Source organism: Notolepis coatsorum, assembly GCF_963971535.1.
Source record: "Notolepis coatsorum genome assembly, chromosome: 5".
Taxonomy (NCBI): domain Eukaryota; kingdom Metazoa; phylum Chordata; class Actinopteri; order Aulopiformes; family Paralepididae; genus Notolepis; species Notolepis coatsorum.
In genome coordinates, this window is record NC_140169.1 from 207,452,810 (window position 1) to 207,469,687 (window position 16,878).

The 16,878-nt window shown below is 40.9% G+C and overlaps 1 protein-coding gene across 1 annotated transcript in view; it reads right to left on the reverse strand.

Moving 5' to 3' along the window:
- Positions 1 to 5,293: 5,293 nt before the first annotated feature.
- LOC311228525 (fibronectin-like) overlaps positions 5,294 to 16,878 on the reverse strand; it is a 156,804-nt gene continuing 145,219 nt past the window's right edge. The window contains 3 exon segments of the mRNA XM_084314427.1: positions 5,294 to 8,225; positions 9,419 to 9,538; positions 10,211 to 10,317. Coding sequence (XP_084170553.1) covers positions 8,157 to 8,225; positions 9,419 to 9,538; positions 10,211 to 10,317 — 296 coding nt within the window. The 3' untranslated portion in view covers positions 5,294 to 8,156.

Here is a 16,878-nt window from a genome sequence, read left to right on the forward strand (position 1 = left end):
TTTATAAAATAATATTTAAAATGTTTATTAGCAACGCCGAGCTTTCAAACCATTGCGTTTCTCTGTACGAAACTCTCGTGCAACTGTGTACCTTTGAATTTTCTCTGTGATACTTGTACAACGAGCGTTTCGCAGAGGACCAGTTCTTCAGAGTTAATATGGGATTTTCCTATGGGTCAAATGTGCACAAATTGTAAAAAAGAAAACAGCATTTACCATTTCAAGAATAAGAATATAATTCTTTGTAATATAATTCTTTGTAATAATTCTGTTTTTTGACAATAAAATCCCATAATTAACTCTGAAGAACTGGCGAAACGCTCGTCGTACAAGGTGCATCAGTCAGCTAAAGCCGTTTTGAGCAGTGTTGACCAGAAGTTTATAAAATAATATTTAAAATGTTTATTAGCAATGCCGAGCTTTCAAACCATTGCGTTTCTCTGTCTGAAACCCTCATGCAACTGTGAGTACCTTTGAATTTTCTCTGCGATACTTGTACAACGAGCGGGATTTTCCTATGGGTAAAATGTGCACAAATTGTAAAAAAGAAAACAGCCATTTACCATTTCAAGAATAAGAATATAATTCTTTGTAATAATTCTGTCTTTTGACAATAAAATCCCATAATTAACTCTGAAGAACTGGCGAAACGCTCGTCGTACAAGGTGCATCAGTCAGCTAAAGCCGTTTTGAGCAGTGTTGACCAGAAGTTTATAAAATAATATTTAAAATGTTTATTAGCAATGCCGAGCTTTCAAACCATTGCGTTTCTCTGTCTGAAACCCTCATGCAACTGTGAGTACCTTTGAATTTTCTCTGCGATACTTGTACAACGAGCAGGATTTTCCTATGGGTAAAATGTGCACAAATTGTAAAAAAGAAAACAGCCATTTACCATTTCAAGAATAAGAATATAATTCTTTGTATATAATTACTTGTAATAATTCTGTCTTTTGACAATAAATGCCGGCTTACCTCGTGTAATTATTTGTAATAATTCTGTCTTTTGACAATAAATGCTGGCTTACCTCATGTAATTATTTGTAATAATTCTGTCTTTTGACAATAAATGCCGGCTTACCTCGTGTAATTATTTGTAATAATTCTATGACTTTTGACAATAAATGCTGGCTTACCTCATTTGTGCGTTTGGACTGTTGTTTTTAATGTACAATAGCCTACGTGCATTTTTGAAGTCCAGCGCAGTATACTTCCTGGCAGAAGCTCACACTTTGGTTTTCTGTCATGATTAATCACGTCATCCAATAGTATTTGACAGGAAACTATTGTATGAGCTTCCTCCAGAAGTATACTGGAGCTGGGGACTATACAGTTATGCATACCATTGTAAATTGACTGTTATTTTGCCAAATTATATAATATAATAATTATTATTATTCAATTATTTTGTTGGCAAGTCTGAAAAGTAATGCAAAAGACTTGCCAACAAAATAATTGAAAAATAATAATTATTATATTATATAATTTGGCAAAATAACAGTCAATTTACAATGATAGACATGCATAACTCTATAGTCCCCAGCTCCAGTATACTTCTGGAGGAAGCTCATACAATAGTTTCATGTCAAGATACAATAGGATGACGTGATTAAACACAACAGGAAACCAAAGTGTGACCTTCAGGAAGTGTACTGGAGCTGGACTACAAAAATACATGTAGGCTATTGTAAATACACAATACATTGTTGTAATATATATACAACAAAATAATGTGATATTACAGTAATTTCTTACAATTTGATGTTGTGAAGTCACAATACATTGTTGTAATATATATACAACAAAATAATGTGATATTACAGTAATTTCTTACAATTTGATGTTGTGAAGTCACAATACATTGTTGTAATATATATACAACAAAATTATGTGATATTACAGTAATTTCTTACAATTTGATGTTGTGAAGTCACAATACATTGTTGTAATATATATACAACAAAATAATGTGATATTACAGTAATTTCTTACAATTTGATGTTGTGAAGTCACAATACATTGTTGTAATATATATACAACAGAATAATGTGATATCACAGTAATTTCTTACTGTTAGAAGTTGTGAAATTACAACAATGTATTGTACTACCATTACTGTGAAAGTACAACACATTGCTGTGAAGCCATTCACAGTAAATTATTGTGAATCTTACTGTAAAAGTCATGCAAAATATTGCCAGTAATTTATTGTAATATCACAGTAATTTCTTACAGTATGAAGTTGTGAAATTACAACAATGTATTGTACTACCATTACTGTGAAATTACAACACATTGCTGTGAAGCCATTCACAGTAAATTATTGTGAATCTTACTGTAAAAGTCATGCAAAATATTGCCAGTAATTTATTGTAATATCACAGTAATTTCTTACAGTATGAAGTTGTGAAATTACAACAATGTATTGTACTACCATTACTGTGAAAGTACAACACATTGCTGTGAAGCCATTCACAGTAAATTATTGTGAATCTTACTGTAAAAGTCATGCAAAATATTGCCAGTAATTTATTGTAACTTTAGGGTGAAAAACTTTACAGTGTGGGGTACTACTGGCGGGACTGCCGATAAACAATGCGGCCCCCCAGATTGATTGTGGACATTTTGTGGCCCTCACCATATACAAAGTTGCCCACCCCTGTCTTAGAGAGACCCTAAAAAAAATAAAATGGCGAGCAGTCTAGCTACAACGGTTAGCCATGTTACGGACAGAGCTACCAGGATTAAAACCATGTTACTTGCACCTTGCAGATATGGTAGAGAGATCTATAACGAACTATGCCCGGTCCTAGGGGGTATCCTAGGATTTGAATACGATGCTAGAGCTGAGAGAATACTGTTCTACAAGATGACCGTGGAGGATTTCCAGGGCGTTGCAAGCAGGCCTGAGATGTATCTAAAGGAGACGGAATTTTGGGAAATGAAAAAGGCTTCTTTTAAGTCTATGGATGGATTAGTGGGTAAAACGCTTAAGGATGGACAGCTAATCACGCTGTTAATAGGCCATAGCCGGCTAGGGTACGGGTATGTGCATTACGTGGCTAGGATATCTATAAAAAGTACTCCGACACTTGATGTAGAGCCTGATCTAGCCATCTCCAGGCGGTATAATTCTACTCTTGAGTATTTCATCTTCTCACTTCCGGTAACCAAATGGCTGCAGTGTCTCCAGACATGCGGGGAGGTCCTTCAAGAGGTGTTCGAGGCTAGACGGCTCTTACAGAGCGAATCAGGGGACCTGGAGTACGATTGACCCCAGCGAGGGGGCGCCGGAGGGGGCGTGTCACCCCTAAATCCTCCTTTAAAAAGACTTACAGTGCATTTTGTACTTTTAGATAGCAATCATGGCTTTGTATGTGTCACATGAGGCTAATCCTGCTAACTCTGCATTGGATACACTAGATAGCCTGTCTCCACTATACACGCCTGACGATGTTGAGACACTACCCGCTGGCGGTTATAGATTCATGGACCCTCCTTCAACGCAATCAAACTTTACTTGGTATGAGGCTGATCCTTCTAAGCCTGCCTCGGATACACTATATAGCCGGTTTCCACTATACGTTCCAAACGAGGAAATTAAGACATTACCCGTAACTATGTTTGGTTCAACTATAACTCCTTCAATGCAAAGCCTCATAGACAACCCTAGGACTAGTTACAGCCCTCTTTCAACGATTTGGGAGACTTCGTCGCCGGATTCACCACCGTCAAACCCCGTCAGGTGGATGGATTCCCCTCCTCGTAATAGCCCCTGGTACACGGGTCCTTGGGAGACTTCGTCGCCGGATTCATCACCGCCAAACCCCGTCAGGCATATGGATGTCCCTCCTAATAGCCCCTGCTACACCCCTCCTACATCAGAATCTGATGTATTCCACCCTGACCCTGAAGAAATACCTCTCATTGATGTAACCAACATAGCATCAGGACTGCCATCCCCAACCGGGGGTACGGTTAAGAGACTGTGTCCTACTAGAAGAAAAACCTTCCACTTCCCAATCAAAGTATCTACTCTTAAAGCCTTAGTGACAGCCGCGGAGCTGTCAGGACAATTGTACATCGATGAGTAACCGGGAATGTCAATAGCCTGCGCTTAAGGCTTTTTGAAAATATGTTGAAGCTGGTGAGAGAGAAAGGCTTGTTAAATAATTGGCAATATATGATAGAGACACTCTCAGAGGATGAAAGTCTTCTATCTGAAAACGGCTTAGTTACTATTTTAGATCATATGAATGGTCATTTTAACAGAGCACACCTGTTATGTTTATACACAGTAATAGTGGATGTTACGGCTTTTAAGCTGAAAAATCATAAGTGTTTAGAAACTTTAGATATTAATCACATTATTGATGTTATGCACGCTTATATTATTGATAAAAAAGGTTGCAGCATGATTTGTAATATTCTTTAATAAAAAACATTTATAATATACACAACTACGCTTCATTGTAATAATTGTTATGTAATAATTGTTTTGAATGATTTTAAGTTCATCCTAGTAATAATACAAATATTATCCAGTTGTGCAACTATATTCAGCTATGTGAATGTGATCCCTTAAAGACTTCGAAATGTCACCAGTTGTTGGGATCGAATCAAATTTGTAAGGTCCTACTATACTCTGGTTAAACACATATTCTTTAAACAATTCAATAAGAAGTATCACAATCATAAATAAACCATAAAATACCATAATCACCATGGTTCTGTGATTTATGGAGCGGAGAACCAGCCGACGCTGCACGTGTTGGATTTACCCCGAGAGGAGTCAAGTCGAGTCGGCGCTCAGAGAGCCTGAGGCCGCCTAGCTTTCTTCCCTGTAGAGCTACAGTCTACAAGAGAACCAAGCTGTATTCGTCTGTGGATCAAGAGGCTACTGCACTGGCTTCTGTACCTGAAGTCTCCCTAGTCATCGTTGACCAGACGTCCTACTACCGACAGATCTTCTACCCCCCCTGCTGGCTTACAACCAGTGGGAACCCCTTCCAGTATCTCCCGCTAGATTACTAGTGCACCATAGATATAATTCCCTAAGATTCAGGTTGTATAATTACCTCCTGCGTAACCAGAGAATGGACATTCGTTATTGATTTGCCTACGCATACTCCTTTGCCTTACAAGTGCATTCAAAGAATAATGTAAAGTATCCTATGTACCTTTTGCTCCATTAAATACTTGATTAATACCTTTGACTGGAACCGATTTCATTGTGGGAAGTGTTCATCATATTCATATATCGTGTACTGTATGGCCAGTAATTAAAGTACATAAAGCGGTAGTGGTTTAATGATACCATACTTATCAATACAGTCAGGGAATTGTACCCCTCAGTTACAGTGACAGATGGTTTTTTTTTTTTGTAAAAGTTTATTAAAAAGGTCATTCAGTCCACAGTAGTTAAAGACTTTGGCACCTAAAATATAAAACAAATGAATCAAACATAAAGTGTACACCCCGAAGTAGCATTCAAACAAAATGCTTGGATAAAAGGGATAAATAAAAACATGAATGTAAAAACAAAACAAAGAAATCTTTTGAAAATTACAAATACACATCACTGTTTGAGACTAGAATGCAAAGTCTTTCAATGTCTTTCCAAGAATCTTTGGTAAGATTCCAAAAATCTTTGGTAAACCTCGGCCACCCAACTTCAATAACATGTCGTTTGTTTCATCGTTTGTTAATTGGCATTAATTATAATTGGAAAATTCAGATCTATGCACAGACTGACTAAAGTTAAATATACCAGCAAACTTTGATTTAATGCCAACTCTTTTTTTGAGGGAATGCTCACCAGTTAATTTCAATTCAATAGAAACTGTCTGGTGGTGGAAGAAGACACAGCATTTCCCCCCATCATGACCATACAGTTAGAATGTATGATAAGGACACTTCCTGGACAAGGTCTAGTCATTGACAACATTTCCTTGACAACAATATGGAAATGCATCATTCCACAGGACAGCGCCATGTTACATCGTTGACCAAACCCTTGTTAAATCAAAACCTTGGACTTTACACATGGTTTCAGTGGAATCTTTGATGCTAGGAGTCAGCTGACAGGAAGTCAAATGGAGTTTGTTCTACAGTAGAATGCTGGTTTTATCTTTGCTTTGGTTGGGCCCAGGTTTATTTCCTGCCGCGGTATTTGTGAATATCAACGGCTCACAGGAAATAAATCAAATGTAGTCCATTCTAGAATCACAAGAAGAGGACAGAACACAGCCTCACTTCAAATGTTTCCATGACAACACCGGCCCATCCTCTTCTTATGGTTCTAAGAGTATGACTTAAGCTAATGTCCTTCGATACAAGGTGTGATGGGTTTGAATAGGAACATCTATTCTAAAGATTTGGTGATTAGGACCGTTCTCTCTTTGAAAACAGTCAAGTACATTTCTGAATGTGTCTCTCAGATAAAAAATAGAAAACAAATAATAAATTCACATCAGAGAAAACTCTGCTTTCAGTTAAAAAAAGGTAGAGTGTACATTGGAAATATAGGATGGCTTCGGAATCTTTTCTACGGGATACAACGTTCCTCTTCAGAATAAAATAAACAGAAACATCGTGGGATTTGGTCAAAATACATGGAAATGCAAGTGAAATTTCATGGAATGTTATGGATTTTAAAGCAGAATCGAAGATTCAAAAATATTTACGTTCAATACAGTGCATAGAAATGTAAAACTGTATCAACGATTCTCCATCTCTCATTCTCTTCCTTTAACCGGTGGTATGGTATGGTATGGCTACTGCTATCAGGGTAATGTTTAAGGGTGTTTTCCTGAGCCAAACCAAGCCGTGTGTGGTGTACATATCTATAATGAGAGCTCTGTAGTATGAATATATGTTAACTGTAAATAATTGAAAAATCAAATTGTGGCCTCAAGATCGAACATTTGTATCAGATCTGAACATGTGTATATCGTTACACCCCTAGTGTAAAGGAACATAGAAACACAATAGTGTGTGTGTGTGTGTGTGTGTGTGTGTGTGTGTGTGTGTGTGCGTGTGTATGTGTAAACCTAACATGGACCAGAAAGATATTTTTGGTGGTCAGATCTGTAGATTCAAATAAAGCTTCTGAAATGTGTGTGTGTGTGTGTGTGTGCATGTTTGTATGTGTATATGTGTGTGTGTGTGTGCGTGTGTGTGTGGCTGGCGGATAGAAGAAAGGCGTCAGGTGAAAAGCAGCATAAATTAACGGACAGACTGGTAGTATCTGTGGGCTTCAGCTGGAGAATCCGGGCTCTTCCGGATACTTCTGTAAGCCGTCCTAACAGTGGAGCCACGGCCTCAATGGAAAATCCACCTAAATTAACATCTGTTATTTCTATAATACCGTACAGCTCAGTTTAGATTTGTGAATAAGAACAAGTCTCTCTCTGAAGACCAGATGGACAATATGACGTCATCAAGAGACCAATTCTTGAGCTGCTCCATAGACAGTGAATAGTGGAACAACGCTTAGGCCGCTATCACAGTAACCAGTAACCATGGTGATCTTACTGGAATATATGGGTACATTTTATGATTCAGAGCTGTAAGTCCTACATTTAAATGAAACACATGTGAATGTAATGGCTCAAACTAATGTCCTGTGAGCCACAATGTCGGCTGTCAACGTACCGGCTCTAAAAAGTGTCACTTGACGACGTCACAAATTCAAGACTCGATGCTCTGATTTACAGCTTAGGCAGACGGTTTATATTCATAGATACTGACTGAACCGTCCGAAGACCATTGGAATGTATAATTCAGTTTTAGCGTGGATTCTCCCTGTAAAGCTGAGACAGAAAAAGGTAAGAGTGAAACTCGGACGAGACGAATGAAAAGTCTTCCGTAAGACACAGAGCACGCTGGAAAAGTCTCTGTGAAAAGGCACAGGATTGTGTGGCAAAGTCTTTTTAAGGCACAGAGTTGTGTGAAGTCTTTTAAGGCGCCGAATCGGCGTGGAATCTCTCTTTGAAGGCACATGATTGGTGTAGAAAGTCTTTTTTTAAGAATATTTTTCTTAAGGAGCCGTTTTTCTTCAGCCGGCAGTCAGATCGACGGAAGTCAAGATCCTCCCCCTCTCCTCTGCTCTGCTCCCCTCCTTCGGTTTCTCTCTGTCATTCTTCTCTCTCTCTCTACTCCGAGGGGCTGATGGCGTCGGCCAACAGCTCCGGTCTCAGGCACTCGATGGGACAATGGATGTTCTGGAGGGGAGCAGAGTAAACGGTTTGAATCGGTTACTACATCTCAAGTTTGGTTTTTAGAAGGAACATCGATCAGGACTAGTGCTGTCAGGTGATTAAAACAATTAATCTAATTAATTACAGGATTTGTAATTAATTAATCTAATTAATCACATTTTAATCGCATAACCATTTTATGCCTGATATTCTATATTCTATAATCATATTTCAAATGGCATGTGTCCGGATGGCAGAATTCAGTACTGTATCTACAAAACCTTCTGTTTAATCATCTTCCATTTATTAATTTGCTTACATTTTTCAGGTCTGGTCAATTTTAGCATGGTGTTATTCACAGTCAAAGATAAAAAAAAACATGTAATTGATATTCTCATTTGGTTCATTACAATTACAATCAAGCCTAGTAACAGACACAGTATTTCTGACACTGGGAATACATTCCCTGAGATCCATAGATGTCCCTAGAATCAGATACCAAGAACATGCAAATGGACCATATTAAAATTTTGAGTACATTTTCATAACGCGATAATTTGCTGTGTAATTAATTAATCTAATTAACGCGATAAACTGACAGCCCTAATCAGGACATTTGATTTACTACTTAAAAAGGAACACGCCAATGTTATGGGAAATGCATTTTACCGTCTTCTCCGGAGTCAGACAAGGAGATAGATACCAAGCACATTTCCCATAATGTTGACGTGTTCCATTAACGGGATAGTTCAGATTTTTGGAACCGTAGCCCTATTTGCGAGTGATTGTTGTTTCTCAGCACAATACATGCTATTCCTCATACTAGCTCTGGCTATTTACGACACAAACCAATCCAAAGTCAATGTAGTCAAGCTCCTGTCTGTACAGACTGACTGAAGGCAACTGAAATCTCCTCTGAGTAAATTTCAGTCAGCTTGCACAGACAGGAGCTATGACCTCATTGACTTTGCATTAGGCCGGACCTTTTATGGGGAAAAGCATGGTTTGCGCTGAGAAAGGACTCTACCAATCAACGACTCTACCGATCAGCGACATAATTGGTAGGTAAGAAATAGCACTAGGGTTCCAAAAATCAGACCTATCCCTTTAATATTTCTTGTGTATTTGGCCCAGCATTGCATGCATGCATTTACATGAGTGGAGTTAGAAGGCAAAGTGAAAGAAGCAATGTATTACAGACAGTGTTTCCCACTGACCAGTTTGCGCAGGGCGTTTTCTCTGTAGCGGTCGAAGACGTCAGAATGTACAGGCTGGAGCACGTCGACATCGACCTCTGTCTGACCTCCAGGCCTCCTGCAGTTCTCACATCGCCAGCCCTGGGAGAACAGAGGGGAGAGAAGGACGAGTTAATACATGGACACAGGAATAGACGCTTTCCAAGGCAGCTACTTCCAAGGCACTGTGTGAAGGGGGTACTAGCAAAGTAATATTGTCATTGTATGGTGTAACCGTTTATTAACTGTGCATATGACAAATAAATATCCAGAATCTATGTCACCAAAAACACATTGTTGGAGACACTTGGTGGGCAGAGCATTATTACTACTAAGTATTATTATTACTACTACTACTACTACTACTACTACTACTACTACTACTACTACTACTACTACTACTACTACTACTACTACTACTACTATTATTATTACTACTAAGTATTATTCCTATTAGTATTACTACTACTACTACTACTACTATTATTATTATGTCTACTACTACTACTACTACTACTACTACTACTACTACTACTACTACTAATATTACTACTACTATTACTACAACTAATACTAATATTACTACTACTATTACTACTAGTACTATTACTACTACTAGAACGACAACTACTACTACTATTACTACTACTACTAGTATTATTACTACTACTACTAGTACTATTACTAGTACTACTTGTACTATTACTACTACTACTACTACTACTACTACTACTACTACTACTACTACTACTACTACTACTACTGGTCTCCTACCTGTTGACCTCCGTAGCAGGTGCAGGTACAGATGGCTCCCAGGTATTCCTTCTGCCACTGGTTTCCCACTTGATACATCTTCCCATCGTCATAACATGTCGACTCATCTGTAGGAAACACACCAAGACACAATATTCAGTAATGATCAGTCATAGACACATTTCATACACTTGGTTTATTTTCTAAATAAGGAAGGGGATACAACGTGTGTGTGTGTGTGTGTGTGTGTGTGTGTGTGTGTGTGTGTGTGGTATATATAACTAATGCAGGAGAGGCAGGGTGTGATCTGTACTCATGTGGTATAAATAACTGATGCAGGAGAGAGGCAGGGTGTGGTCTATATAAAGAACTGATGAGAGGCAGGGTGTGGTCTATATAAAGAACTGATGAGAGGCAGGGTGTGGTCTATATAAAGAACTGATGAGAGGCAGGGTGTGGTCTATATAAAGAACTGATGAGAGGCAGGGTGTGGTCTATATAAAGAACTGATGAGAGGCAGGGTGTGGTCTATATAAAGAACTGATGAGAGGCAGGGTGTGGTCTATATAAAGAACTGATGAGAGGCAGGGTGTGGTCTATATAAAGAACTGATGAGAGGCAGGGTGTGGTCTATATAAAGAACTGATGCAGGAGAGAGGCAGGGTGTGGTCTATATAAAGAACTGATGAGAGGCAGGGTGTGGTCTATATAAAGAACTGATGCAGGAGAGAGGCAGGGTGTGGTCTATATAAAGAACTGATGCAGGAGAGATGCAGGGTGTGGTCTATATAAAGAACTGATGCAGGAGAGAGGCAGGGTGTGGTCTATATAAAGAACTGATGCAGGAGAGAGGCAGGGTGTGGTCTATATAAAGAACTGATGAGAGGCAGGGTGTGGTCTATATAAAGAACTGATGCAGGAGAGAGGCAGGGTGTGGTCTATATAAAGAACTGATGCAGGAGAGAGGCAGGGTGTGGTCTATATAAATAACTGATGAGAGGCAGGGTGTGGTCTATATAAAGAACTGATGAGAGGCAGGGTGTGGTCTATATAAAGAACTGATGAGAGGCAGGGTGTGGTCTATATAAAGAACTGATGAGAGGCAGGGTGTGGTCTATATAAAGAACTGATGAGAGGCAGGGTGTGGTCTATATAAAGAACTGATGAGAGGCAGGGTGTGGTCTATATAAAGAGCGAATGCAGGAGAGAGGCAGGGTGTGGTCTATATAAAGAACTGATGCAGGAGAGAGGCAGGGTGTGGTCTATATAAAGAACTGATGCAGGAGAGAGGCAGGGTGTGGTCTATATAAAGAACTGATGCAGGAGAGATGCAGGGTGTGGTCTATATAAAGAACTGATGAGAGGCAGGGTGTGGTCTATATAAAGAACTGATGCAGGAGAGAGGCAGGGTGTGGTCTATATAAAGAACTGATGAGAGGCAGGGTGTGGTCTATATAAAGAACTGATGCAGGAGAGAGGCAGGGTGTGGTCTATATAAAGAACTGATGAGAGGCAGGGTGTGGTCTATATAAAGAGCGAATGCAGGAGAGAGGCAGGGTGTGGTCTATATAAAGAACTGATGCAGGAGAGAGGCAGGGTGTGGTCTATATAAAGAACTGATGCAGGAGAGAGGCAGGGTGTGGTCTATATAAAGAACTGATGAGAGGCAGGGTGTGGTCTATATAAAGAACTGATGAGAGGCAGGGTGTGGTCTATATAAAGAACTGATGAGAGGCAGGGTGTGGTCTATATAAAGAACTGATGAGAGGCAGGGTGTGGTCTATATAAAGAACTGATGCAGGAGAGAGGCAGGGTGTGGTCTATATAAAGAACTGATGCAGGAGAGAGGCAGGGTGTGGTCTATATAAAGAACTGATGAGAGGCAGGGTGTGGTCTATATAAAGAACTGATGAGAGGCAGGGTGTGGTCTATATAAATAACTGATGAGAGGCAGGGTGTGGTCTATATAAAGAACTGATGAGAGGCAGGGTGTGGTCTATATAAAGAACTGATGAGAGGCAGGGTGTGGTCTATATAAAGAACTGATGAGAGGCAGGGTGTGGTCTATATAAAGAACTGATGAGAGGCAGGGTGTGGTCTATATAAAGAACTGATGAGAGGCAGGGTGTGGTCTATATAAAGAACTGATGAGAGGCAGGGTGTGGTCTATATAAAGAACTGATGAGAGGCAGGGTGTGGTCTATATAAAGAGCGAATGCAGGAGAGAGGCAGGGTGTGGTCTATATAAAGAACTGATGCAGGAGAGAGGCAGGGTGTGGTCTATATAAAGAACTGATGCAGGAGAGAGGCAGGGTGTGGTCTATATAAAGAACTGATGAGAGGCAGGGTGTGGTCTATATAAAGAACTGATGCAGGAGAGAGGCAGGGTGTGGTCTATATAAAGAACTGATGCAGGAGAGAGGCAGGGTGTGGTCTATATAAAGAACTGATGAGAGGCAGGGTGTGGTCTATATAAAGAACTGATGAGAGGCAGGGTGTGGTCTATATAAAGAACTGATGCAGGAGAGAGGCAGGGTGTGGTCTATATAAAGAACTGATGAGAGGCAGGGTGTGGTCTATATAAAGAACTGATGAGAGGCAGGGTGTGGTCTATATAAAGAACTGATGCAGGAGAGAGGCAGGGTGTGGTCTATATAAAGAACTGATGCAGGAGAGAGGCAGGGTGTGGTCTATATAAAGAACTGATGCAGGAGAGATGCAGGGTGTGGTCTATATAAAGAACTGATGCAGGAGAGAGGCAGGGTGTGGTCTATATAAAGAACTGATGCAGGAGAGAGGCAGGGTGTGGTCTATATAAAGAACTGATGAGAGGCAGGGTGTGGTCTATATAAAGAACTGATGCAGGAGAGAGGCAGGGTGTGGTCTATATAAAGAACTGATGAGAGGCAGGGTGTGGTCTATATAAAGAACTGATGAGAGGCAGGGTGTGGTCTATATAAAGAACTGATGAGAGGCAGGGTGTGGTCTATATAAAGAACTGATGAGAGGCAGGGTGTGGTCTATATAAATAACTGATGAGAGGCAGGGTGTGGTCTATATAAAGAACTGATGCAGGAGAGAGGCAGGGTGTGGTCTATATAAAGAACTGATGAGAGGCAGGGTGTGGTCTATATAAAGAGCGAATGCAGGAGAGGCAGGGTGTGGTCTATATAAAGAACTGATGCAGGAGAGAGGCAGGGTGTGGTCTATATAAAGAACTGATGCAGGAGAGATGCAGGGTGTGGTCTATATAAAGAACTGATGCAGGAGAGAGGCAGGGTGTGGTCTATATAAAGAACTGATGAGAGGCAGGGTGTGGTCTATATAAAGAACTGATGAGAGGCAGGGTGTGGTCTATATAAAGAACTGATGCAGGAGAGAGGCAGGGTGTGGTCTATATAAAGAACTGATGCAGGAGAGAGGCAGGGTGTGGTCTATATAAAGAACTGATGCAGGAGAGAGGCAGGGTGTGGTCTATATAAAGAACTGATGAGAGGCAGGGTGTGGTCTATATAAAGAACTGATGAGAGGCAGGGTGTGGTCTATATAAAGAACTGATGAGAGGCAGGGTGTGGTCTATATAAAGAACTGATGAGAGGCAGGGTGTGGTCTATATAAAGAACTGATGAGAGGCAGGGTGTGGTCTATATAAATAACTGATGAGAGGCAGGGTGTGGTCTATATAAAGAACTGATGCGAGGCAGGGTGTGGTCTATATAAAGAACTGATGAGAGGCAGGGTGTGGTCTATATAAATAACTGATGCAGGAGAGAGGCAGGGTGTGGTCTATATAAAGAACTGATGAGAGGCAGGGTGTGGTCTATATAAAGAACTGATGAGAGGCAGGGTGTGGTCTATATAAAGAACTGATGAGAGGCAGGGTGTGGTCTATATAAAGAACTGATGAGAGGCAGGGTGTGGTCTATATAAATAACTGATGAGAGGCAGGGTGTGGTCTATATAAAGAACTGATGCAGGAGAGAGGCAGGGTGTGGTCTATATAAAGAACTGATGCAGGAGAGAGGCAGGGTGTGGTCTATATAAAGAACTGATGCAGGAGAGAGGCAGGGTGTGGTCTATATAAAGAACTGATGCAGGAGAGATGCAGGGTGTGGTCTATATAAAGAACTGATGCAGGAGATAGGCAGGGTGTGGTCTATATAAAGAACTGATGCAGGAGAGATGCAGGGTGTGGTCTATATAAAGAACTGATGCAGGAGAGATGCAGGGTGTGGTCTATATAAAGAACTGATGCAGGAGAGAGGCAGGGTGTGGTCTATATAAAGAACTGATGAGAGGCAGGGTGTGGTCTATATAAAGAACTGATGAGAGGCAGGGTGTGGTCTATATAAAGAACTGATGAGAGGCAGGGTGTGGTCTATATAAAGAACTGATGCAGGAGAGAGGCAGGGTGTGGTCTATATAAAGAACTGATGCAGGAGAGATGCAGGGTGTGGTCTATATAAAGAACTGATGCAGGAGAGATGCAGGGTGTGGTCTATATAAAGAACTGATGCAGGAGAGATGCAGGGTGTGGTCTATATAAAGAACTGATGCAGGAGAGAGGCAGGGTGTGGTCTATATAAAGAACTGATGAGAGGCAGGGTGTGGTCTATATAAAGAACTGATGAGAGGCAGGGTGTGGTCTATATAAAGAACTGATGAGAGGCAGGGTGTGGTCTATATAAAGAACTGATGAGAGGCAGGGTGTGGTCTATATAAAGAACTGATGAGAGGCAGGGTGTGGTCTATATAAAGAACTGATGAGAGGCAGGGTGTGGTCTATATAAAGAACTGATGAGAGGCAGGGTGTGGTCTATATAAAGAACTGATGAGAGGCAGGGTGTGGTCTATATAAAGAACTGATGAGAGGCAGGGTGTGGTCTATATAAAGAACTGATGAGAGGCAGGGTGTGGTCTATATAAAGAACTGATGCAGGAGAGAGGCAGGGTGTGGTCTATATAAATAACTGATGAGAGGCAGGGTGTGGTCTATATAAAGAACTGATGCAGGAGAGAGGCAGGGTGTGGTCTATATAAAGAACTGATGCAGGAGAGAGGCAGGGTGTGGTCTATATAAAGAACTGATGAGAGGCAGGGTGTGGTCTATATAAAGAACTGATGCAGGAGAGAGGCAGGGTGTGGTCTATATAAAGAACTGATGCAGGAGAGAGGCAGGGTGTGGTCTATATAAAGAACTGATGCAGGAGAGAGGCAGGGTGTGGTCTATATAAAGAACTGATGAGAGGCAGGGTGTGGTCTATATAAAGAACTGATGAGAGGCAGGGTGTGGTCTATATAAAGAACTGATGAGAGGCAGGGTGTGGTCTATATAAAGAACTGATGAGAGGCAGGGTGTGGTCTATATAAAGAACTGATGCAGGAGAGAGGCAGGGTGTGGTCTATATAAATAACTGATGCAGGAGAGATGCAGGGTGTGGTCTATATAAAGAACTGATGCAGGAGAGAGGCAGGGTGTGGTCTATATAAAGAACTGATGCAGGAGAGATGCAGGGTGTGGTCTATATAAAGAACTGATGCAGGAGAGATGCAGGGTGTGGTCTATATAAAGAACTGATGCAGGAGAGATGCAGGGTGTGGTCTATATAAAGAACTGATGAGAGGCAGGGTGTGGTCTATATAAAGAACTGATGAGAGGCAGGGTGTGGTCTATATAAAGAACTGATGAGAGGCAGTGTGTGGTCTATATAAAGAACTGATGAGAGGCAGGGTGTGGTCTATATAAAGAACTGATGAGAGGCAGGGTGTGGTCTATATAAAGAACTGATGAGAGGCAGGGTGTGGTCTATATAAAGAACTGATGAGAGGCAGGGTGTGGTCGATATAAAGAACTGATGAGAGGCAGGGTGTGGTCTATATAAAGAACTGATGAGAGGCAGGGTGTGGTCTATATAAAGAACTGATGAGAGGCAGGGTGTGGTCTATATAAAGAACTGATGCAGGAGAGAGGCAGGGTGTGGTCTATATAAATAACTGATGAGAGGCAGGGTGTGGTCTATATAAAGAACTGATGAGAGGCAGGGTGTGGTCTATATAAAGAACTGATGAGAGGCAGGGTGTGGTCTATATAAAGAACTGATGAGAGGCAGGGTGTGGTCTATATAAAGAACTGATGAGAGGCAGGGTGTGGTCTATATAAAGAACTGATGCAGGAGAGAGGCAGGGTGTGGTCTATATAAAGAACTGATGCAGGAGAGAGGCAGGGTGTGGTCTATATAAAGAACTGATGCAGGAGAGAGGCAGGGTGTGGTCTATATAAAGAACTGATGAGAGGCAGGGTGTGGTCTATATAAAGAACTGATGCAGGAGAGAGGCAGGGTGTGGTCTATATAAAGAACTGATGAGAGGCAGGGTGTGGTCTATATAAAGAACTGATGAGAGGCAGGGTGTGGTCTATATAAAGAACTGATGAGAGGCAGGGTGTGGTCTATATAAAGAACTGATGCAGGAGAGAGGCATGGTGTGGTCTATATAAAGAACTGATGCAGGAGAGAGGCAGGGTGTGGTCTATATAAAGAACTGATGCAGGAGAGAGGCAGGGTGTGGTCTATATAAAGAACTGATGAGAGGCAGGGTGTGGTCTATATAAAGAACTGATGAGAGGCAGGGTGTGGTCTATATAAAGAACTGATGAGAGGCAGGGTGTGGTCTATATAAAGAACTGATGC